At 53.0% G+C, this 21,559-nt stretch overlaps 8 protein-coding genes across 8 annotated transcripts; 5 read left to right on the top strand and 3 right to left on the bottom strand.

The window, feature by feature from the left end:
* Positions 1-84: 84 nt before the first annotated feature.
* Positions 85-3,803, top strand: BDW74DRAFT_188602 (uncharacterized protein; the record flags this gene model as incomplete). Its single annotated transcript, XM_073731770.1, has 5 exons — positions 85-337; positions 388-526; positions 579-627; positions 679-1,066; positions 1,112-3,803. 5 exons carry the CDS (start codon positions 85-87, stop codon positions 3,661-3,663), a joined length of 3,381 nt encoding a protein of 1,126 aa, XP_073578906.1. The 3' UTR covers positions 3,664-3,803.
* A 731-nt stretch (positions 3,804-4,534) lies between these two features.
* BDW74DRAFT_102748 (uncharacterized protein) lies at positions 4,535-5,945 on the bottom strand. The gene has a single exon (XM_073721537.1). It carries the CDS (start codon positions 5,641-5,643, stop codon positions 4,789-4,791), a length of 855 nt encoding a protein of 284 aa, XP_073578905.1. The 5' UTR covers positions 5,644-5,945; the 3' UTR covers positions 4,535-4,788.
* A 172-nt stretch (positions 5,946-6,117) lies between these two features.
* BDW74DRAFT_162232 (AP-2 complex subunit mu) lies at positions 6,118-7,772 on the top strand. The gene is made up of 3 exons (XM_073725916.1): positions 6,118-6,461; positions 6,524-7,520; positions 7,580-7,772. The coding sequence occupies exons 1-3, from the start codon at positions 6,125-6,127 to the stop codon at positions 7,584-7,586; spliced, it is 1,341 nt and encodes a 446-aa protein (XP_073578904.1). The 5' UTR covers positions 6,118-6,124; the 3' UTR covers positions 7,587-7,772.
* A 412-nt stretch (positions 7,773-8,184) lies between these two features.
* BDW74DRAFT_162231 (uncharacterized protein) lies at positions 8,185-9,763 on the bottom strand. The gene has a single exon (XM_073725915.1). It carries the CDS (start codon positions 9,529-9,531, stop codon positions 8,572-8,574), a length of 960 nt encoding a protein of 319 aa, XP_073578903.1. The 5' UTR covers positions 9,532-9,763; the 3' UTR covers positions 8,185-8,571.
* Positions 9,764-11,727: 1,964 nt separating this feature from the next.
* BDW74DRAFT_188600 (uncharacterized protein) lies at positions 11,728-12,929 on the top strand (the record flags this gene model as incomplete). Its single annotated transcript, XM_073731769.1, has 2 exons — positions 11,728-11,743; positions 12,468-12,929. 2 exons carry the CDS (start codon positions 11,728-11,730, stop codon positions 12,908-12,910), a joined length of 459 nt encoding a protein of 152 aa, XP_073578902.1. The 3' UTR covers positions 12,911-12,929.
* Positions 12,930-13,104: 175 nt separating this feature from the next.
* BDW74DRAFT_170948 (uncharacterized protein) lies at positions 13,105-17,111 on the bottom strand (the record flags this gene model as incomplete). Its single annotated transcript, XM_073727235.1, has 6 exons — positions 13,105-13,983; positions 14,037-14,529; positions 14,855-15,793; positions 15,855-16,251; positions 16,316-16,837; positions 17,060-17,111. The coding sequence occupies 6 exons, from the start codon at positions 17,109-17,111 to the stop codon at positions 13,105-13,107; spliced, it is 3,282 nt and encodes a 1,093-aa protein (XP_073578901.1).
* Positions 17,112-17,835: 724 nt separating this feature from the next.
* On the top strand, positions 17,836-19,339 carry BDW74DRAFT_102711 (uncharacterized protein). Its single transcript, XM_073721536.1, has 3 exons — positions 17,836-18,174; positions 18,240-18,571; positions 18,647-19,339. The coding sequence occupies exons 1-3, from the start codon at positions 18,031-18,033 to the stop codon at positions 19,122-19,124; spliced, it is 954 nt and encodes a 317-aa protein (XP_073578900.1). The 5' UTR covers positions 17,836-18,030; the 3' UTR covers positions 19,125-19,339.
* Positions 19,340-19,553: 214 nt separating this feature from the next.
* BDW74DRAFT_182929 (uncharacterized protein) lies at positions 19,554-21,419 on the top strand (the record flags this gene model as incomplete). Its single annotated transcript, XM_073730378.1, has 5 exons — positions 19,554-19,834; positions 19,883-20,110; positions 20,163-20,236; positions 20,375-20,799; positions 20,871-21,419. 5 exons carry the CDS (start codon positions 19,554-19,556, stop codon positions 21,417-21,419), a joined length of 1,557 nt encoding a protein of 518 aa, XP_073578899.1.
* Positions 21,420-21,559: the final 140 nt, after the last annotated feature.

Here is a 21,559-nt window from a genome sequence, read left to right as displayed (position 1 = left end):
CGCTACGTTTCCTCCTAAGCTGGCGTTATCTCTATCGGCCTGCGACGATCCCATATACAAAGTACTGATTAGCATCTGCCCACCATGAGGGCGCAGTTCCTCCTCTTGCTTGCCTGCCTCTACCCTGCTGTGTTTGCCTTTGTTGCAAGAGTTCCCCATATCGATCGTCGCGATTATGGCCTTCTGCTAGGTAGAGAGTCTGAGATTAAAGATGCGTCCAATGCGACAATCTCAACTGCGAATGCGACGAGCAATGCGACGGCGACAGATAACTCCAACTCAACGGCAGCCTCTGCCACCCCGGTGGCCACAGTGAACATCTCAGAACCGGTGGAAGGTAAGTTGCTCCTGCCTAATTCAAGTAGAGCTTTCGCTAATATCACAAAGATGATGGCGCCAACTCTACCTCACGCGCACCCGGAGAGCTCCCCATCCAGCCCTCCGTAACACCTGCTCTCGGAGTAGGCGGGTTTATCCTGCTAGTCACTGGCGGTGTTCTGGCATTGATTGGAGTGAGGAATCTATGGTAAGTCTCTCCATCTGCGCCGCTTTGACGACGCTTTCTTATCGGACTCTAGGATCCAAGTCTTCTTATCCTCCGCTTTCCTGACAAGCCTTGGAGTAACGGTAAGCTGTGTCCTCGAGATCATACTTAGGAAGAAGATCTAATTAAACTAGGTCCTCATCGTCTACGTCATGAGCCCGCCTGTCCCAGTTGCAATACAAGGCGCATACCTCGTAGCGATCTTCTTCACGGGGGTGACATTCGGCGCTCTCGCAATAGTCTTCAAAGAACTGGCTGAAGGTCTCGGCTGTCTCCTCGGCGGTTTCTGCACGGGCATGTGGTTGCTTTCCACACGATCCGGCGGTCTCATCAAATCGACGGACGCAAAGACTGGATTTATCGGTGCGATCACTGTCGGATTCTACGCTGTTTCGTTCAGTCACTATACCCGGCCGTACGGATTGATCGTTTCGACGTCTATTGCCGGTGGCACTGTGGTCTCTTTGGGGATTGACTGCTATAGTAAGGCTGGGTTGAAAGAGTTTTGGCTTTACCTTTGGGGTGAGTGCTTCCTTTCATATCGGTAGGATCAAGCTGACCTTGCAGCTTTGAACGATGACATCTTCCCCCTTGGAACTGATACGTACCCGGTTACTCGATACATCAAAGTTGAGCTCGCGGCAACAGTCATTGTAGCCATCATGGGTGTGATCTCGCAGCTGCGCCTATGGAAAGTCGTGCGTGAACGAAGAGCACGCGAAGACGAAAAGCGGCAGGAAGAGCAGAGACAAAAAGACGAAGCCGAAGCAGAGGTCGGTAAACGTTTGGAAGAGGATAATTTGAAAGAGCGCATGGAGTGGGAGGCTAAATACGGCAACCACAAGCCCGGAGCATCTGAAAGCTCGGCAAGTATTCCTGACTTGGCAACTTGCCATGCAGACGAGGCAGATGCCAAGGACAAAGAGAAGGATGATGCAGAGAAAAAGTCTATTGCCGACTCCGAAGTTTCTTACCGTTGCTCTGACTGCAGGGCACGCGGGGACGATGATGCTTCGGATACCGACATAACAGGGAGTAAAACCCAGCGCCAGGATACAGACTCGGCAGACAAGGAAACCTGCGTTCCAAGTGAAGATGTCGAGGGGGACGGTGATTACCCTAAAGCTCTGCGTGGTGCGATATCGGATGATAAGAGCTCCGACATGACCGCGATTGTCGGGTCAGAGAGTGCCTCCATCTACTCAAAACGACTATCTATGCTTTCACACAAGGCCTCTGTCAAGAGCGCGGCCCGGTCCGTCAAAGCCGCAAAGCCTGTTTCGGAGTCTCAAGAGGCCTTGGTTGCTCGCCATGATGATGATGATGTGGTCTCTACAGTTGGCGTTGTGGACGATGCGGATACTGATTGTCACACTGTTGCTGCGAACAGCCAGTATCAGGCCATGTTGGACGAGGAGCTACCTACAACTGCACAATATCTCGATGCTACAGCCGCGTCGTCAGTGAAAGGAGAAGTAGGTACACAGGTGCACACCCAGAGTACGCCAAGCGCAGAGAAAGAGGTATCGCAGCCTACAGAGATCCCTACTGGCGACAAGTCTCTTGAAAATGATCAAATCCAGAAACCGACCATGAATGAAGTATCCTCCGACGCTCCAAAGCCGGACAGCGCCCCGGACAGCGGCGTTGACTCTGTGGAAGCACGTCGGCAACAAGACAAAATCGAGAAGAAGTCGACAGAGATTCAAGCTGAAGAACCAAAAGACTCCGCTGAGCTTCAGAGCTCGGGAGAGCAATTGCAGGCTGATCATCAGCCGGGCGTCGCTACAAGCGTCGCACAACCACAGGACGAAAGGACTATTGGCCAACACGACGAGAATCATCGGCCAGAAGAGAAGCCTTCTGAAGCCAGAGTCGAATCTGAAACGCAGGGTGGCACTGTGGACGCTTACCCGAATAAGCCTACAGAAGACCAAGCCGGTCAGGCTGACATCAAGGGCGAGCCCAGGGAGGACTCCGCAACTCATGAACAGCCCGCGAAAGGAGACGATAAACCAACCGAATTATTGATCAAGGAAGGTCCTTCCAAGGAAAAAGCCCCAAAAAAGGAGGAACCCAAGCGACTGGACGCAGAGACGGTGGAACAAATCCCCAAACACACATCAAGGGTCGTCCAAGCGTATCGCATGAACGAATGGGCCAAACATCTAGCGAACGCTGATATCCCTGAGCCAGAGCCTATCCAGCCCTTGGAAGACCGACAACCAGACCCAGCTGAGGAAGAGGCAGCGCCGGTCAATGTGACGGAACTGCTGCAAACGCCACTGAACGCGCAGCCGCCCCCAGCTGTTGAGTCTCGGAAGGACACAAACGAAGTTCACGTACACCACAAACACGACTCTCGAACAGGTTCCCAGAAAAATAAGAGGCGATCAAAGTCGCCCAGGCGGCTTTCTGGCCACTCAGTTGGGTCAGCGCATGTCTCCCAGAATTTGGCCCCTGCGGTGCAACCTCAAATAGGTAACATTGCCACTCCGTCCTCAATCACGCTCTCGCCTGGCGAACGAAGCCGCGATGACAGCGAGAAGGCGAAGCCACGCTGGAAGGGCCCGGCGCCTCTCATCGCCGTGCGCGAGGACATGATGCGAAGCCGGCTGTCGTCTCTTTCCCTCCCAACCGACCCATATACGCGCCACAACACAGGGCAATCGCCCACAGATTTCCCATCGCGGTATCCGTCTGGTTCGACCTTCGCGATACCCGAAGAGGACGACGACGATATCCCTCTATCTCAGCGCCGGACGATGCTCCACCAACAGGTCTCTCCCGTTTCACCGACGAACGCCGCGCCGTCCAGATGGAACAATGCCGGCGTGCCATCGAGGGCAAACTTCCCGGCTGTTCTGGCAGCGTGGCGCGAGTCTGTCCGGGATGACCTTGGGAGACGGGATCCGCTGAAACTTGCCCAGTCGACGGCCCCAGTGCCTGGGGACCACAATGCATCGCCGTACAGCCAGCTGGGGCAACGCAACTCCTCAGCGAGCATTGGAGATAGGATCGCTGAAGGGATGCAGAAAGGCGACATGAGCGACTTGCATCGGGAGGCCCTGCGGCGGATGCAAGCCAAAGCCAATCAAAGCGTCGATCGATTAATATGACCGGTTACTGGATATGGGTGGTGTCTTATGTTTAATCAATAATCTGGAGCCATGGTAAAGGTTTGCTTGTTATGTTAGCGATGAGATATGCATTACCCCGACTACTACTTACTACGTACCTAATCTCTCTCACCTTTGTTTGTACCTACTGTCGATCGCTAGTTTCCTTGCCAGTGACATAATCATCACAGAGCCAGCCTCAATGTAATTTCGGGGAATCGGTGGATCGCCATCCCTTTGAAGAAGAGCAGTGAAGTCATGATGGAAGGAAGAGCTAAGTTTAGCATGGTTGGAGCCTTACTTGCACACTATTTGGGCTATTTGAGTAGTGAGGCGACCCGGTCTCGTCCGGGGGCTGGCCTGGCTGGCGATGTTTCGATTTAAGAGCTTCAGAGATTTCATGATTCATTTCTTCTTTATAAACCCCGGCTTTGTCCCAACGCCCCTGGCCCGTTCCTGATATTCTGGCCGTTTCTTTCGTTTTCCCTCCCAACGCCGTCAGCCCTGTAGTGAAGCCGACTTGATGTGTCCATTGGATGCCCTTTATTGAACACGGACTCCTCCACCCAGTCATTCCTTTAAAAATCAATTTGACTCTCATGAATATTCTTTGCATTCTCTAATCTCCCCAGCCCATTTTCCAGATCTGAACAATACGTACAGATCGATCGCATCATTTGTGGATGTCGAGCTCAGATCGAATCTTGTCCCCAGCCAGTGCGCCCCTTTTCGCCCGCCGCCCGCCAATCACAGCCGCCCCGGCTTCCTCTCACTTTGTCTCCCTCAACTTCCACTACTACTCACCACCGCTCCTCTGTCTGCCCCCAGGCTCCCCTCGCCAGCAAAAACGGCCGCGTCACGCCCATTCCGCGATCACTCTATCATACCACCGCCCCAGATTAAAGAACCTGCTCCATCGAATCCCTCCCCGCGCGCGGCATTCCACGACCCCCAACCGAGCCCCACGGCCTTACCCCCATCCGACTTCGAACGCCTGGAGATTGCATCTGAAACGTCAACACCTGTCACGTCCCCCTCACGAGCCCGATCGTCATTCCTGCAGAACCGCTGGGTGCCTCCAAAGATTCTACGGCCCCCCGCCGTTCGCCTCGCGAACCCGGTCAACTACGTCCCGCGTATCACGCCGGCGACCGCAGTTGCGCAGGCCTCGAACGAGAGCCTCCCGCTTGGATCCCACCGAGACGCGTATCCACTGCTCACGATTCCCGAGCGGCGTCGCAGTCGACTTACACCGTCGCCAAACAGTCTAGTTGTCGAGCGCAGCCAGCAGGAGTCTGAGAGCGGCCGGTCAAGCATAGCGGTGCCTCGAGGGAGGCAGAGCGGCGCATTCGAAGACGTCCCGTTGGAGATGGAACCCGTTGCTACACCCGAGCGCGCGCTGGGAACCGACCGTCCGCGCCATGTCCAGTCACAGCATTCCCTCCGATCACAATCGCAAATCGCGTCCATCCCGTCGAACCCAGGGGCCCCGAACGAGCCGGACGTTGCGGAGGAGCTAGCCTGGGGTCCGGCCCATCCTTGCTTCCCACACATCAATCCGCATGTGCCGCCGGGGTCGGACGAGTACATGTCGACGCGTATTATTCGGATCCGGCGAGACTGGATGGTCAGGGGGGATCTTGCACCGACGTATTCGAATTTGTATCCGGAGATTCTCGACCCGCTACTGCCAGAGCAAGAATTCCGACGGATCATCGCGGCAGTCAACGACGAACTCATTGTTGCGTTCAACCCGTTCAGCTTCCGCAATTGGATCGATGGGGCGATTGGGTTGCTCACTGGGTGGATCTGGGAGGATATAGGCGCGCCGGGCGTCAAAAGCCATCTCAGACGTGTGGAAGACTGGCTGGAAAAGTGGAATCGCGAGGTCGGGGCCAAGGACGGCGTGCGGATCTGGAGTCTGCGGAGGACGGCGTACATGTCGCTGGATATCCAGATTCCCGATCCCAAGGTCGGCATTGTTCCCAGCGAGGGGAATCCGTCAAGGCCTGGGACTCGACCGGAGAGCGGTGGTGTATAGCCCGCTTTCACTTCTTCACTTCTCCCTATACCCCCTTTACTCTTTACTTCTTTCTCTTAATTCCGGCTTTGTATATTAGCGTTTTCGTCTTCGTCTCGGACTCTGCTTCTTGGTGTATGAGATCATGTCTGATACCATTTTTAGACCACGGCCTGTTCGCGCTGATGGTCCTTATGTATACAACTTAGTGTGTGGCTAAGCCACTGCACAAAATAATCAATGAAGGTCCAGTTATATGCTATTTCTATGTACAGTAAATAAATCGTAATCCATCGATTGGACCATGGCCTATACTAAAGGGTCCAAGCTCCAGCTCCCCGCTCCGCCAATGACAGCCCGTTCTCCTGACCACGGCCGAATGTACATCTCCGCCCCCTCAACCCTTCCACCGGCCCCAAACCACACAACCCAGCCCGCAAGATGCTCTCCGGAATCCTCATTTTTAACCAAAAGGGCGAGAATCTCATATTTCGGGCATTCCGAAATGACTGTCGTCCGCGGCTCGCCGATATCTTCCGCATCCAGGTCATCTCGAACCCGCAGGTGCGGTCTCCGATTCTGACGCTGGGTTCGACCACGTTCAGCCACGTCAAGCATGAGAATATCTACATTGTCGCCGTAACGAAGAGCAATGCAAACGCGGCGCTTGTCTTTGAGTTCCTGTATCGCCTGGTGTTGCTGGGAAAGAGCTATTTCGGGAAATTCGACGAGGAGGCCGTGAAGAATAATTTTGTGCTGATTTATGAGTTGCTTGATGGTTCGCTTCCCATTACTTTCCCTAGGAAATCGAAATAATCTAATGGATCTATGTGACGACAGAAATCCTCGACTTCGGCTACCCGCAAAACACCGAAACCGACACGCTGAAAATGTACATCACAACGGAGGGCGTCAAGTCCGCCATAACCAACAACCCTTCCGACTCCGCCCGCATAACGCAGCAAGCGACGGGCGCGCTCTCCTGGCGCCGCGCCGACGTCAAATACCGCAAGAACGAAGCCTTCGTGGACGTAATCGAGGACGTGAACCTCCTCATGTCTGCAACGGGGACGGTCCTGCGCGCCGACGTAAACGGGCAGATCGTGATGCGGGCGTACCTCTCCGGAACACCCGAGTGCAAGTTCGGGCTGAACGACCGGCTACTGCTTGATAATGACGCTGCGGGACCTGGGTCCGCGAATCCGGGCTCTGGCGGGCGGAGCGGGGGCGGCGGTGGTTCGAAGACCAAGGCTGCGGCTGGCAGTGTGACGCTTGAAGACTGTCAATTTCACCAATGTGTTAAGCTTGGACGGTTCGATGCGGACCGTATTATCAGTTTTGTGCCGCCAGACGGCGAATTCGAGCTAATGCGGTATCGTGCGACGGAGAACGTCAACCTGCCGTTCAAGGTGCACCCCATCGTGCGAGAGATCGGAACAACCAAGGTCGAGTACAGCATCGCAATTAAAGCGAACTATTCTTCCAAGCTGTTTGCTACGAATGTCATTGTCCGAATTCCCACGCCACTGAACACGGCGAAAACGACCGAGCGGACGTCCCAGGGTCGCGCCAAATACGAGCCCGAACAGAACAACATCGTTTGGAAGATTGCGAGGTTCTCTGGAGGCGCGGAGTTCGTCCTCACGGCTGAGGCGACGTTGTCCGCGATGACAAATCAGAAAGCTTGGAGTCGGCCGCCTATCAGTCTCAACTTTTCTCTCCTCATGTTTACGAGCTCCGGTTTACTCGTACGATATCTCAAGGTATTCGAAAAGAACAACTACTCAAGTGTGAAATGGGTTCGATATATGACCCGCGCTGGAAGCTACGAGGTTCGGTATGTTGTCTTACTTTTTTCTCCTTGAAATGGCAATGATGATACTAACATGAGTACAGATTCTGATCAAGGGTTCTCGTTTCTTCCATCTCCTTTTTTCGAAAGCTCACTTACTCGCTGGTCGAGTTTGATGTCCGCCAGGCAACTAGCCGTAGATAATCATTATTACTGGCCACTCGCACCTCCATCGGTGAGAAAGTGCGATTGCTAATCCAAATATAATCTGACTTACAAACCAATTACTTCTCCCGGGTTCTATGTATTTTGGCGGCTGGCGTAGCCGTAAGTGCTTTCCAATTGTAAATGCCTTGTTAAAGTTTAGGATCTGGGATCCGGGGACTGACTGCAACGGCGTGGAAGGAGCGGGAAGGAGGTTCAGGGTTTTGAGGCTGGATTGGATCGGAAGAGCTGGATCGGTTATTGGCTTGAAAGTCATGCCGCAAGAAAGTTTCATATTGGGCTGTGTTTGTTTGGATCATTAGTGTTATCGTTAAGTATACACTGTAGAGAGTACCGGTATATAGTGCGGAGGGGGGTTGATATGCTATGCATCAGAGGCAATGGATATCAGCCGGATGACTTGGGCTTATCCAGCCATTGAAAGAGTAGAACATAGACTTCAGATATATCCAAGAGCATACTGTCAGAGAAGTTTAGGTATGTTTGTATGGATCGCTGGATATAGTACATATGTTATTGTTCATTGTTCAAAGTGAGATTGAGATGATATGCATCAAAGGCATTGAGGACATCGTTCAGCCAGGAAATTGGGATAAGCCAGTCAACAAGATATTTAGGCTGCAGACAAGACATGTTTAGAGGCATAGCCAAATAAGATGATAAATAAAGAGAAGACATATGCAGTCCGAGCAACATAAAGTAAAGTACAGCGAAGTCATAGATAGATGTACATCAAGCATGAAAGAAAAAGAAAAAAGAAAAACAAAGAAAACAAATAGGTATCAAGAAAACAGCACCACCACCATCCAACTCCAAACAAAAGAAAAAAAAGGAAAATAATACAAAAGAGAAGAGATAAGAAGTAAAAGAATCACATCCAATCCTCACAGATAGCCTTGCGGACTCGTCGTCCACCGCGCCGTAAACCAACATTCCCCTCTCCAACGAGGACCTGCCATCGCTGGCCAACGCTGGCGTGGTCTTTGCCCATGCGCCGCGCGCACTCGTCCCAGTCGCGCTGGGAGAGCTGGAACTTTTGCAGGACGAGCTCGACGAGGCGTTGGTCGTCGTTTGTTGTCCAGTCGCTATCTTCTGCTGGAGCTGGCTTATTGGTTTCTGATTTTGGTGATATTTGTGTTTGCGATTCTGGTTCTGGTTCTTCGATAGAGGGGAGGACTGCGTCGGGGTTGAAGGCTGGCATTAATGACAACGAGGACGTTGGTCTTTGTTCTTGCTCGTTTTCGCGCCGTAGCGCAGGAGAAGGAGGGGACTGCGAGACAGGCGGCGAATGAAGCGAGTAGAAGTCTGTCTGGGAGAGACCAAGCGGAAGCTCGTAGGGGAGATGCCGTGCGCGTTTTGGAGTGGACGGGTTCAGCGCATCGATAGCGCAGACCGAGCTCGAGCTCGAGCTTTCGTCTTCCATTATCAAGTCCTCCTCAAATATATCGCGCCCCCGCTTATTCGGACCCCTTGACGCGCGCGGCGACAGAGGCTTATAAGATGGCGTGCTCGAGCGCGAGCACGAGCTCCTCTTGTTGTTGGTGCTGCTGTTGGTGTTACTCTTGCGCGACGAGGCAGGCGACGGCGGCGTCGGTTGAAACGTAAGCGGACTTTGCAGACGAGCTGGTTTTGCGCGGCGCGAGGACGGCGCTGGGGTGTGTAGGAGAGATTGGAGCGCGCGACAGGTTCCGAGGAGGCCGTTACCGTCGCCGTTGCTTGGGAGGCGGACTTGGCTGTCGGCGTCGGAGGGGGGAGGTGTCGAGAAGAGGCGGCTGGGTGTGAAGCGCGATGCGCGGCGCATGTCGCAGGATAAAGCTGAGGGCAGGAGCATTGCGCGATTGTTGTATGATGGATGGATGCGATGCGATGGCGATGGGAATCGCGAGGATAGGAGGTGGTGAGCTTGGTGTTGTGCGCGGTGGGTGGCGCTGTTTTGCGCCGGGGGTTAATTCGAGGGGGTGGGATGGGGTGACGCGGACGAAAAGTCGTTGAAAATAGAAGTTGGTATCAGCGATCTTGTCTGGGTAAGTTCCGAAGATGCGACGATGGTATTTTGAGTGTCGTTGTTGGAAGAAGATGAAACTCGAGGTGGTGTTGGGGGAGGGATAAGTGGAAAAGGGGAGTGGAGCCGCAGCCGCAAGCGGATTGGAGTGTGCGACGATGAATGTATTAGAAGGTCGGGCTGGTAATAATAGAACGGGCTATTGTCTGACGAAAGAATGACTGCAATACAACAATGAGTGCAATGCTGACTGCTGACTGCTCAATGACTGTGATAGTGAACGACTGGGATGCTGGCTTCCTTCATTCTCCCTGCTCCTTGACCTCTACAGGAGACGGCCTGGTCATATATGAAGCTACGGCTGTATCTACATCACCCGAGTGGACTGAGACAAGGAGAAAAGGGGACGGGCTCCCTGCAAGGTGGAAATCTCCTTGACAGTGTCTTCTGACTGACTCAAGGCAGGCCCGTGCCGTGTGGGACAACGCGCATTGCGCCTGCATGCAGTGTACCGTGCATTGCAATTGGGACTATTCCGGACTTCGTTGACTACAATTGACCAGGTACCGATTCTTCAGTTAAACTTAAACTTAGCTATGGATACTCGATATAGAACAAAGAAACTAAAAAGGGTGATGTCTTAGTGCTGAGTATAGTTTCTCCTCGATGTGAGGTGGTTGGGGGTCTCTACCTTCCCTGACCTGGATACCTGCCCTTCCATATTTCTATCCTTCCCAGGACATCACCACCACTCCTAAATCTCTATAAAGAGGACTTGTATCCCGTAGGAACAGCTTCATGTCGTCAATGGCGCTCAATTAATTCCGCAATGGTTTCCCCTGATAAGGCAAGATTAGAGAGAAACGCGTCGACGCGTACCGTGTCATCAGAGCGCGTCACAAGCGCGTTGACCAATGAGCTTTGTGTGCCTAAGCTTGTGCCTAAGGCGTGGCATTGCTTTCTTTCCATCTTGACAATCATCAACGACCGACTGATCAGCTGCTTCAGATTAATTATTATTGAGTCACAGTGACATTGTTGCAGGCAGGCCAAAAGCCGAGATGGAAGCGCATCCCTGCTCGCTGTGAGCCACTACTGCTGCCCTGTCGATCCGGCAGTGACCGGCTCCTCTGTACCTGCGTCTGCCCTTTGCCTCTTATCGATACGCACGCCCCCAGCCTCCAGCCCCCTCCTTGCTTGTCCCGCGGAGCGGCTGACATTCTTTCTCGAGGTCACGGCCAGCGGCTGCACGGACTCGACTCGGAGTCTTACCAGTGGCTAAGGAGCTAAGTGGCCACTGTGCCGGCCCTTGGTTTCTGACTTTCTGTTCTTGTCTCAGGCACGACCTAAGCGCACTGGGCAACGCGACCTTTGACCTAGCTGACCCATAGATATCCACTCCAACCCGAGGCGAACAACATCCTGTGCCTGACGCCCTTGCATCGATGCAGGCGCACTCCGGACTCGGCGAATTGATCTCGTGGGGCTTGCGTCTGCATTATCTTGCAGCGGAAATAAAGCATCAGCACGCTACAATCACAATGGGTGCTTGTTCTACCTCAAAATACACGATCGGGTTGTATCTCACGAGAATCTCTGAGGTCTGCATTGCAGCGAACACTAACTCGCCCTTAAACACTCGCCGAGCCCTGGACAACATTGAACTGCCTCCTTCTTACCTGATGGCGTCCACCAGCCAGGCAGTTGATTTGATTGACTCCAACCGAGATTTGAGGATAAAAACTTGGAGTTGGGGTTCTATCCAGGGTCTGCTCCCTAGATAGGGCACTCAGGACTTACATGAATAATTGAATTGGAACAGGACTCACCTTATCCTTGAACCATCGTCCAATGTGCCGAGGGAGGCGAACACCCAGCCACCTGGTCCTGCCCTCCTGTATAGTGAGAGATCGGCGGGAGGCGCGTATTCTCCGACGTGCATCTGTCAAAGCACGTCTACGGATTGGCCTGCAGGTTCGGCGATTTTGCGCTTGTCGGCCCCTTGCTTCCTGCTGACTCTGATCTATGGCGCCCATCCGAGGTAGACAGCGTACCTAGACTTCGGAGGACCAGACAGGGGAAGGGAGGGGAGGAGAGAAGGGTTCTCGGATTTTTTCTGCCCTATGGACTCCTTCGGTGCTATCCTTCTGTCCCTGAGAACCCTTTGAGGAACGAGGGCTCTCGTTTGTTGGATGGTTTCTCTGACATGCTGATTCCAACTGACTACCCTTCCTAGGCTACCTGCATCCTCGATGCCTGGCTCAGTGCCACCTGCATAACCAGCCAGGTTTCTAATCTACCTGGGCCATTAGTTGTTCTTGCCCTAAGATTCAGTCATCATTATAAAGCACGCAATCGACAACCTCCATGCTTGCAGTGCTAGGACCTCTCCCAGCTCCACCTTGGCCCAGGATCCCTCCGAGCTTAGGGCTCGAACTTCAGGACAGTTTTACCCAATCCGGAAAAACTCTCCACGTGCCCTGCAGCTAAGTAAGTGAGGTCACGGATACAGGATAGAATAATCAGAAAATAGACAGATGTCTACATGAACGCCGGCTATCATACAAAATTGCATTTGTAGTCCAACCTCTCTCGCATGCTCGAACTCTCGTTCTTATCTTCATGCTGGACTCGACCATCTCAATCTCAAGAGAACCCTACGGAGTACCTGCGTCACCACCATCTTTCAAAACTACCTACACTCATTGAAATGGATCCACTACCAGGCCATGGCCAAAACCAACCTCTAATCCTACAACCACAAGTCTCGCCAATAATCCTCCACCGCGAAACAATAACCTCCCAAACCCCCGAATCCTTCCCCGCCCCTGCACAAACACAAACACCAGGCCCAACCCCAGGTCTCCCACCAAGCTGCATCCCCACCACAAACAACCTAACCTGGCGCACCCTCCTCTCAACCCCACAAACCCGCAGCACCTCCATGTGTGCCGGCCTCGCAACATGCCCTCCACACAGCGGGTCATTGGCGCTGCACCGGCACACGCAGGCGGAGATCTACTACGTCACGGCGGGCAGCGGGATTGTGGTTATTGAAGGCGTGGAACATGAGGTGCGTAAGGGGAGTGTGGTTTTTATCCCGGGGGATGCGGAGCATGGGATCCTCAGCAAGGGGGAGGAGGAGCTAGAGTGGTTTTATGTTTTTCCTACGGGGGCGTTTGGGGATGTTGTTTATCGGTTTTCTTGAGGGGATAGCTGGAGAGGTGGGGAGTGGCCTTCTCCTTTTCTGGGATCAGATGAGGGTTGATTGGGCTGCGTCTATTTTTCGGACGATGGGCTGTAGTAGGTAAAGCTGTAAAAGCAGAATGGTTCAACAATGGAGTGGAATATCAAATAGAGAAAGACAATGCGCGTATCATGTTCCATATTCTATCTCTCTAATTACATTTCACCTTCCTGTATATAATACCTGACCTTACCCTCAAACAAGCGCCTTGCGGTCCGCGATACCGCACAGCTAGCCACCCCTCCCTCCTTCCCCATAAGCACATCGACCTTGATAGTCCCCTTACTGTGCTCGATCAGGACCTCCCGTTCTACCAGAACGCCCAATTCCATCTTATCCTCAGGCGGCGGCGACTGCTCCGGCGTCAGTGGCAGTGACTCCCCATCCGCAAAGACAGGGTTAGCAGACAGCCCAGCAACAACTGTCCCAGGGTAACTCAGCGCAACAGCCACAGTCACCGCGCCAGTGAGCTGGAGACTAGGGTGCGGCAAGCCCATTGAGTACGCCTGCACCCGTATATCCGATCGACCGCTTGCCCCATTACCAGCATGGGACACGGTCGGCGGATACACGAGTGCGGCTTTGGGCGTACCGCGCGTCTTGCCTGCTGTCTCGATGTCAGCGGCTAACCCCATTGCCACAGCACCAGCGCGGCGGATGGACTCAACGAGTGCATTGCGAGAGGAGTCAGACGATATCGTTGCGACCAGGGCTGTTGATATAAACGTTGCATCGATGAGTACGAATGGGTTTGCTGAGTCGATGAGGGTTACTCGGGCATTGAAGGGCTCCTGGGCGGACATGAGGAATCCAGGATCCACGCGGAGGATCTGTTGTTGTTGGTTGTTGGACGGGAAGAGCTTCCCCGTCATGCTGCCGCTGGGGCCCACGAATTTACATTTCACTTCGCTGCCGGGTGTGCTGACGCCCGGGATGATGAAGGTGCCGTCTTCTTCGTAGTCGCCGGAGCTGTCGACTGCGACGGTCTCGATGACTATGCGGTCGGTGTTTGTGTTGTAGATCCGGACGTCCATCTATGTCGGTTAGTGTTTGATTTGGTCCTGGGCTTTCGGTCATAAAAGCGCACCTTGGTTTGTCCGCGCCGAGGCTTGACGAGGCCTTCCTGCACGGCGAACGGTGCCACGCCAGAAGTCATGTTACCGCATGTACCAGTGAGGTCTATCGTCTCTTTCCCCACGGCAACCTGAACGAATGTCCAGTCGACATCGGCATCTGGTCGCTGTGATCGGCGCACAACGGCGACCTTGGATGTCGTTGAGGTCCCTCCACCGACGCCGTCAATCTGTCGAGGATCGTTTCCTCGAGATCCAAGTGCAGAGATAAGGTGAGGAGCCCAGTCACTTTCCTTTGCAGGTAGGTCATCTCGGTGGAGGAAGATGCCCTTGGATGTTCCCGCGCGCATAAGAACGCAGGGTAGGGTATGGCGCTTAAGTCGCCGGGACTTGTTGATATGCGAAGTAGCCACGTCGAGCATATTGGGTAAGATAGGTCTATGTGTCTCAAGGGTCTGCAGCCAGGGAGGGTAAGACTCAGGTGCCTTTATGATATACTCAAGAGTCCTTGACCCAAGTGCCCTCCTAAATACCCGCGGCACCAACTGAGTTACCATATCTACTCCATGTGTGGGACCATATATAGGGTTCCATCTTGGATGGCGGAATCTGCGTCCAAGTTATAACGTAGTTCCTATTGGAAGGATACTCGTAAGGAATCTTGACGCGTAATGCCATAGAAAGATCGTTGTGCCCTTGCGAGGGCAAGATATTGTATGCCCCACACGGGTGTCTGAGCGTTCCCGCGGGAATGCGACGGGACCGGGAGTACCGCTTGTTCCCCCGCATAGAGATATCGTACCGTCTCCCCGTGGGTATCAATGACGCTCACCATGCGGTAAACGGGAATCCGTCCATGGACGAACCATTGAAACCAAAAAGTGGATCTTTCAACGACGAAAGGTCGTTGTTTGTCGACCTGCCATAATCCCAATGATATCTCCCGCTAGGTTCCACTGACTGATGCACTCCATTGGGTGTCTGCATGTCAGGGCGAAGCGCAGTCTGACTTCCAAGGGCAAGGTTTCTATCAGTCAAGCCTGACATATGAGCGTTTCCCGGCTGAGCTGGCCACGGTGTTTGAATAGATGGATTCAGAATTCCGTCGGCATCGTATCCTGTTAATCTACCTCCGCGGCCACTGTTCTCCTGCAGAAAACTCTGAATGATACCATCTATATCCATCCAGTCTGACCTTGATGAGGGCACTGGCCGAGTATCAGTCGTGCTTGAAGGCTCTGTCATGATACCGATCGCCGTGTTGTTACCAGCAATGTGACCGACACTGTCCTGATGAGAGGCACGAGCTTCAACAGCGCGATCGTTAGTTTGTGAATTCGGACCCGGATCGAGTATTGACGGTTCAACCTCGAGTGCTGCGAGCGAGACCTCCTTGATAACTACCCCGAGCTTTTTCATGAGGCCGTGGACAATCGTGGCCGCCTTCTTGACAGCCGAGTTTGTCTCTTGGTTCTCTTTGAACACTGCCAGACAAGTCGCTAGATCGGCATGCGCTGTTGAATCATTTCTACGCCGGGCCGCAATTCGGTTGAGAATTGTCGCGGCAACATACGTCGCATATGATATAAGATAAGGTGCTCGCCGGATGGAGAATGCACGGTGATAAGCCCGCAAAAGCTTGCTAGTGTTTGATGCTGCGGAGGCACATTTGATAAACGAATCGACGGAGATGGACGGAGACGTGCTGTATAGATGGCCGTCCGCCACGAAAGGACGGTGAAGCAGGATGACGAGCGAATTATACATTGCGCTGAATTGGTCAGTTCAAACATTCTCTATCCAGGTGTCTTTGTGTAGGCAGCATGACTGACTGTAGGCTGGATACATGAGGGGGTGGAAGAGCCACAGTATGGACCCTGGCCGGATCGAATTGCAGATGCTCCGGTAGACGAGCCTGCCACTGGTCCAGTCTAAGCTGCAGCTCACCTAGCATCTTTGCAAGCTCTGTGGGGCTTTGGTTGGAACTGCGCTCCGTGTATATGCAGCTCAGAATGTCGCTCATGGTCACTGAAAGCTTGCACAGATATGTGAAGGTGGATGTGCTGTACGCCGGCATGCCTGGATAGTCCGGCGCACAGGTTGAGTACGCAAATGGCTTCCAGTGCTCTAGCTCTTCGTACGTGTCCAAAAATTTGATCGGAACGAGAGCGTCCGTCTCCTTTAAGCTGACTGGACGGCCTTGGTAAAGGCTCTGGATTTTGTCCACAACTACATTTCGCGCACCGTCAGCCAGAGACTATAGTACAAGAAGAATTAGATAAGGAGCGCTTACCAAACGCGCCCCAAAAGACTCGCCGTCGGATTTCCAAATCCTCGTCTGAAAAGCGGCTGGTGCCTGTTAGGTCAACATGCATACCCAAGTCGATTAACATGCGAAACGCCAGTCCGGAGTACAGCCATGCAGCGCTCCTTTCGTCACCGAGTGCAAAAAGCGAGTTTGTCATCATGAGCAATGCTTGGATAGTTGTAACATCGCTACGATCCAATGCGCCACCGAGAAGTTCGCGGACTCGCTCGCGGTACTTCCAGCCTGCAGTGCGGACATCGCTGGGATCCTTTCGAACCTCCAATCTAGGGCTAAATTTGGCTGCACCGAAGTAGATCGCGTTGAGGAGCAACTTGGAGAAGTAAGGGCCATTGCAGGCCATGTCCCGCATGAAGGCTGGGCGATATGTTATAAGGAACGAATGGTGCTGGCGATTCCAATGAAGCGACAACAGATGCATTCCTAAATCAGGATCGATGCCATCGAAGTCGAGTTTTCCTTGACGAAAGTTCAACTCCTCCATCTGACCTGTTTGACCTTAGTCTTTCAACATGAAATGGTTCATCGGCCAGAGTGAAAAACACTTGAAATGGACTCCAAGGCCTGCATATAATCAATGTCCATCTATTGCAATGAATAAAACTCCTCGACCATGGTCCTTAGCACGAGTGGAGAGGCAGCTGAATATGATGATATGCAGGCCAAATGGTGTATTACACAACAAGAAATGAATGCTAAGCTGTCACTTACGTTGCTTAGCTGCTTCGGCAACAAGACCCCGTTCTACCCAGTCATCTGGCATCCGAGGAGGTTGATCAGGTCCTGGCAGCCGATCTGGAACATTATCCTCAAAGAATGCGCTGGTACGCCCATGGTAACTGGACGCGCCGTTGGCTGAAATCAATATGCGGGCTACTCCAGGCTCAGAGGATGCAGATATGTGACCCCGGTCGGAGCCATTGCTGGACGGCACCTCCTCGCGCAGCCTTTGCTGGCGAGCAGGTTCGCCACTACTACGTGATAGCGGGGTTGATCGTGAACGCCTGTTCTTGTCAATGCTCATGCCGCTTCTACCTGGAGTTCTGGGATGTCTGGAGCGTTCATGCCGGCCACGGCCAGCTTCCCGTTCCCGCTCGCTAATGGGCTCATAGACACAGTTCTGGGCGTACGTCTTGCAATTCGAACATACGGGACCCTCATTATTACATTTGATCTAACGTCACCTCAAGCACCGTTAGCTTGGGTAGAAAACAGTAGCCTCGACGCACCTTTCTTCTACGGCAAAACGAGCAAGCTTCGACAGCACGTCGCCGACGGGAGCGAGACGAAGTCAGTGAGTGGGGAGCAGACTCGCTGCTGTGCAGGGTATCCATGAGCCGAGTAGAATTAGTTAGACAGATGCAGCAGCTGAGAGATCCTGGCGGGCGGAAGCACTGTGTTATCTCCGCTGCTGGTCACGTGCGACGGGAAGAGCAGCAATCCTTAGATCCCGCGGGAACGAAGCTCCTCCATAACGACGACTCCACGTCCAAGCACCAGCCTCTCATTCCTTCCAATTAATTCGCAACCGCGAAACATTATCGGAGCAATGCCGAACATTCAAATACTATACCATCCTGGTATTTGTTACCTCTCTGAAATCTCTTTTATCGGATCCCACTATTAGCGCTGGCGACCTTTCTCCTTTATCGGCCCTCTGTTATCATTACCCCATATTCACCATGACTACTCTCCCCGGAGCCCCGCCACACCCTCCTGTGCCTGCACCGAGGCAACAACCTCAGGTAGCTAAGAAGAAAGTGATTCCGCCGGGCGTTTCCCTGGCTGCGGGTGCCGTTGCTGGCGCTGTGGAAGCAACCGCTACTGTTCGTTCTGATCCTCTGTGCCCCTGCTGCGTATCATTGCTGACCGGTGACGGATTGGACCATAGTATCCTTTCGAATTCGCTAAGACCCGAGCACAATTGAGCCAAAGTATTGCGGGCGGAACGCCTTCTACAATTCCCAGGAATCCTTTGACTGTCATAATACAAACGGTGCGGCAGGATGGTGTCCGAGCCATCTACACTGGGTGCTCAACCCTGATTCTCGGCACAGCCTTCAAGGCTGGTGTGCGTTTCTTGTCCTTTGATACCATCAAAAACCTTATGTCCGATGCCGATGGGGCTCTATCGCCAGGCCGCGGGATTCTGGCTGGCATGACCGCGGGCGTGGTCGAGAGCGTGGTCGCAGTGACGCCTACAGAACGAATCAAGACTGCTTTGTGAGTCGACTGTCAGTTCGTTTTACTTCACAGTGGATATCTTCGATGCTAATTAGACTTCTACTCATAATGCAGAATTGATGACGCACGATCATCGACAGCACGTCGCTACAAGGGCGGATTCCACGCCCTCCGCATGATCCTGGCTGAGTCCGGCTTCAAGGAGGTATATCGTGGTCTGGTATCTACTACAATGAAGCAGGCTGCTACCTCTGGTGTGCGCATGGGCTCATATAACATTTTGAAAGAGCTAGTGTCTTCGCGCACCAACATCAAGGACAAAAAGAACCCAGCACTCACGTTTGGAATGGGAGCTACGGCCGGTATAATAACAGTATACATGACCCAGCCTTTTGACACTATCAAAACGCGTGCCCAGGGTGCCAAAGGCGCATCTACTATGGAAGCGTTGCAGAGTGTGTTGAAGGACGGAGGCGTGAGGGCCCTTTGGCGCGGAAGCACGATGCGGCTAGGCAGGTTGGTTCTCAGCGGTGGTATAGTGTTTACGGTCTATGAAAATGTTGCGACACTGTTGATGAGCGCAAAGGCCTGAGAAGCAACGACTAAGAAGACTTCGTCCACGCTTGCTTCCACGGTATAGAGTTAGAGATTGAATCATACACCCGTCAACCACGCTAAGACCCTCTCTTTGTCCTCTTGCCGTTGCAACGGTTGTCATGGCGTATCAACGTCTGCCAAGGTGCGCTATCGCCCTCCCGTTACCGGCAAGTGTCTCCAACTGTAGCCAACCACCGCTGAGAGGTTACGTTCCGTCTTGGACGCATTGTACTCTCCTCCCGCGGGGTCCTTCATGATGCCCGTCTGGGACCCCCGCAACCCCAGGTTTCTGTCTCCAATTCTTCCTCGGGTATCGATTCGACGTCGTCGTATAAAGAGCACGAGATGTTGACTACAGTCTGCTAATCCATAACACTGCCTCATCCATTACGGAGCTCAGGACAAACTCAGCGCCATCTTCATCATGCCTACACCGACCTCCATTGACCCGGCCGGAGTCGAGTTGAAGAAATCAGACCACCCTGATAAAGACCTAAAGGAGGTTGAAAGCCATATCGAGGATGTCACGGAGTCAGCAAAGCAACAGCCTATTCATGGCACTTATATCTCACCGGAGCAAATTCAGGCGCGATTCGAGCTACTACGCGACCTGACTCCGGAGCAGATGGATGCTCTCAACAAGAAAGTCCTGAAAAGGATTGACTGGCATATGATGCCTTGCGTGACTCTCATGTTTCTGATGAAGTATGTTTTCCGTTCAGCATATACACAGATATGCTAAAGTCCAACCAGTTACCTCGACCGCATCAATGTCTCTAACGCCCGACTAGCCGGACTTCAAGAAGACCTCCACATGAGCGATACAGTGTGGAGTGCCGGTATTTCGACATTCTACGTGGGCTACCTCGTTGGCCAGCTTCCTGGGAACCTACTCATGGCTAAGTCCAACCCACGCTGGTTCCTCCCTACCATGATGCTCATGTGGAGCGCTGGGACGATCTGCATGCCTGCGATGACAAAGTCAGTTCCTCCGGGCAATACAATAGGCGATTGCTGACAGTGTGCCTTTTAGTGGTGCGGGATTCTGTGTTGTTAGGTTCTTCATCGGTCTGGCAGAAGCACCTTTCTTTCCGGCCCTCACTTTGCGTAAGTAGTAACAATTGCTGCGAACTTCACTTCCCAAACCTTTGGTCTTGGCCATGTCCGAATCTTCTCCCGATCTCCCCACTTGCAATCATTCCGCCGGTATTCCATTGCTGGACTGCTCCAAAGCTGATGATCCAGTGACTTCATCATGGTACACAAAAGAAGAATCGCCCATGCGCATGGCCATATGGCACGCCGGCAATACCATCTCAAACATCATGTCCGGTTTCTTGGCTGCCGGGATCCTCGAGAACATGGACGGCATTGCCAACTTGCACGCATGGCAATGGTTCTTCCTGATCGAAGGTATAGCGTCCATCCTCGTTGCGCTGGGCTCTTTCATCTTTCTACCCGCCTGGCCTCATAACACTCGCTTTCTGTCCGATGAGGAACGCGAGATGGCTCAGTACCGTGTGCTTCTGTCCAACGGTGGCATTGACGAGACAGTTGGAGGGACATGGGACGGGCTCAGAGATGCAGTGAAAGATCCATTTACGTGGTTCTTCTGCCTTATGCACTTTGCCCTCGTTACCGCGCAAAGCTTCAAGGACTTTTTGCCGTCGGTGAGTCCACACCTTTCTCTATTCAATTCAAAGCTTGCTCTGCAGATTGATGCTCATTGCGTACTTGCTAGATCATGAAAACCTTCGGCTTCGACACAATGACCACATACCTCGTGCAAGCCCCTCCCTACGCCATCGCCTACATATTCGCCTGCGCCGTAGCCTGGTCATGCGGCAGAATGCAAGAGACAACCTGGCACATCGTGATCCCCATTATCTTCTCAGCAGCGGGCTGCGGCATTCTCATTAGCACACTGAACGTCGGCGCCCGGTACTTCGGCCTTGTGCTGCTGATCTGCGGCACATACAACGGCCTCAATCTACAGCTTTCATGGGAGACGACGGTCGTCCCATCGCCGCGTGCGAAAAAGGCGGCGCTCATTGCGATTGCCAACTGTATCAGCCAGTCGAGCCATTGGTTCAGTCCGTACTTTTACCCGACGAGCCAGGAGCCGTACTATCGTATGGGCGGGGGCTTGCTGATTATGGGCTGTGCGCTTGTGGCTGTATCGGCCTTTGCGGTCAGTTGGAGAGGTAGGAGGTTGAATAGGAAGTTGGATGAGATTGAGGGGTGGACGCCGCATTCTGGGAATGAGAGGGGGTGGAGGTATAAGCTATGATTGTTGTTTCATAGATGAAGACTATCGAGTTGTGAAGGCTGGTCAGAAGTATATATATGGATGCTGGATCATCGGACGCAAGAAAGAAAAGATGTCAACTTGAGCTTGTCCCCATAACTTAGGCGTTAACTACGTTATAT

Source organism: Aspergillus multicolor (genome assembly GCF_047715735.1).
Source record: "Aspergillus multicolor strain CBS 133.54 unplaced genomic scaffold BDW74scaffold_40, whole genome shotgun sequence".
NCBI lineage: Eukaryota > Fungi > Ascomycota > Eurotiomycetes > Eurotiales > Aspergillaceae > Aspergillus > Aspergillus multicolor.
The sequence above is the reverse complement of the archived record's forward strand: the minus strand, read 5'-3'. Positions and strand labels throughout refer to the sequence as shown.

Coding starts and splice junctions, on each gene's coding strand:
- BDW74DRAFT_102748 (XM_073721537.1), bottom strand. CDS start 5,643: ATGCCGACCTTGGGATCGGGAATCTGGATATCCAGCGACATGTACGCC.
- BDW74DRAFT_162232 (XM_073725916.1), top strand. CDS start 6,125: ATGCTCTCCGGAATCCTCATTTTTAACCAAAAGGGCGAGAATCTCATA. Junction 6,462..6,523: donor GATTTATGAGTTGCTTGATG/GTTCGCTTCCCA, acceptor ATGTGACGACAG/AAATCCTCGACTTCGGCTAC.
- BDW74DRAFT_162231 (XM_073725915.1), bottom strand. CDS start 9,531: ATGCTCCTGCCCTCAGCTTTATCCTGCGACATGCGCCGCGCATCGCGC.
- BDW74DRAFT_102711 (XM_073721536.1), top strand. CDS start 18,031: ATGACTACTCTCCCCGGAGCCCCGCCACACCCTCCTGTGCCTGCACCG. Junction 18,175..18,239: donor CTGTGGAAGCAACCGCTACT/GTTCGTTCTGAT, acceptor ATTGGACCATAG/TATCCTTTCGAATTCGCTAA. Junction 18,572..18,646: donor GAACGAATCAAGACTGCTTT/GTGAGTCGACTG, acceptor CTCATAATGCAG/AATTGATGACGCACGATCAT.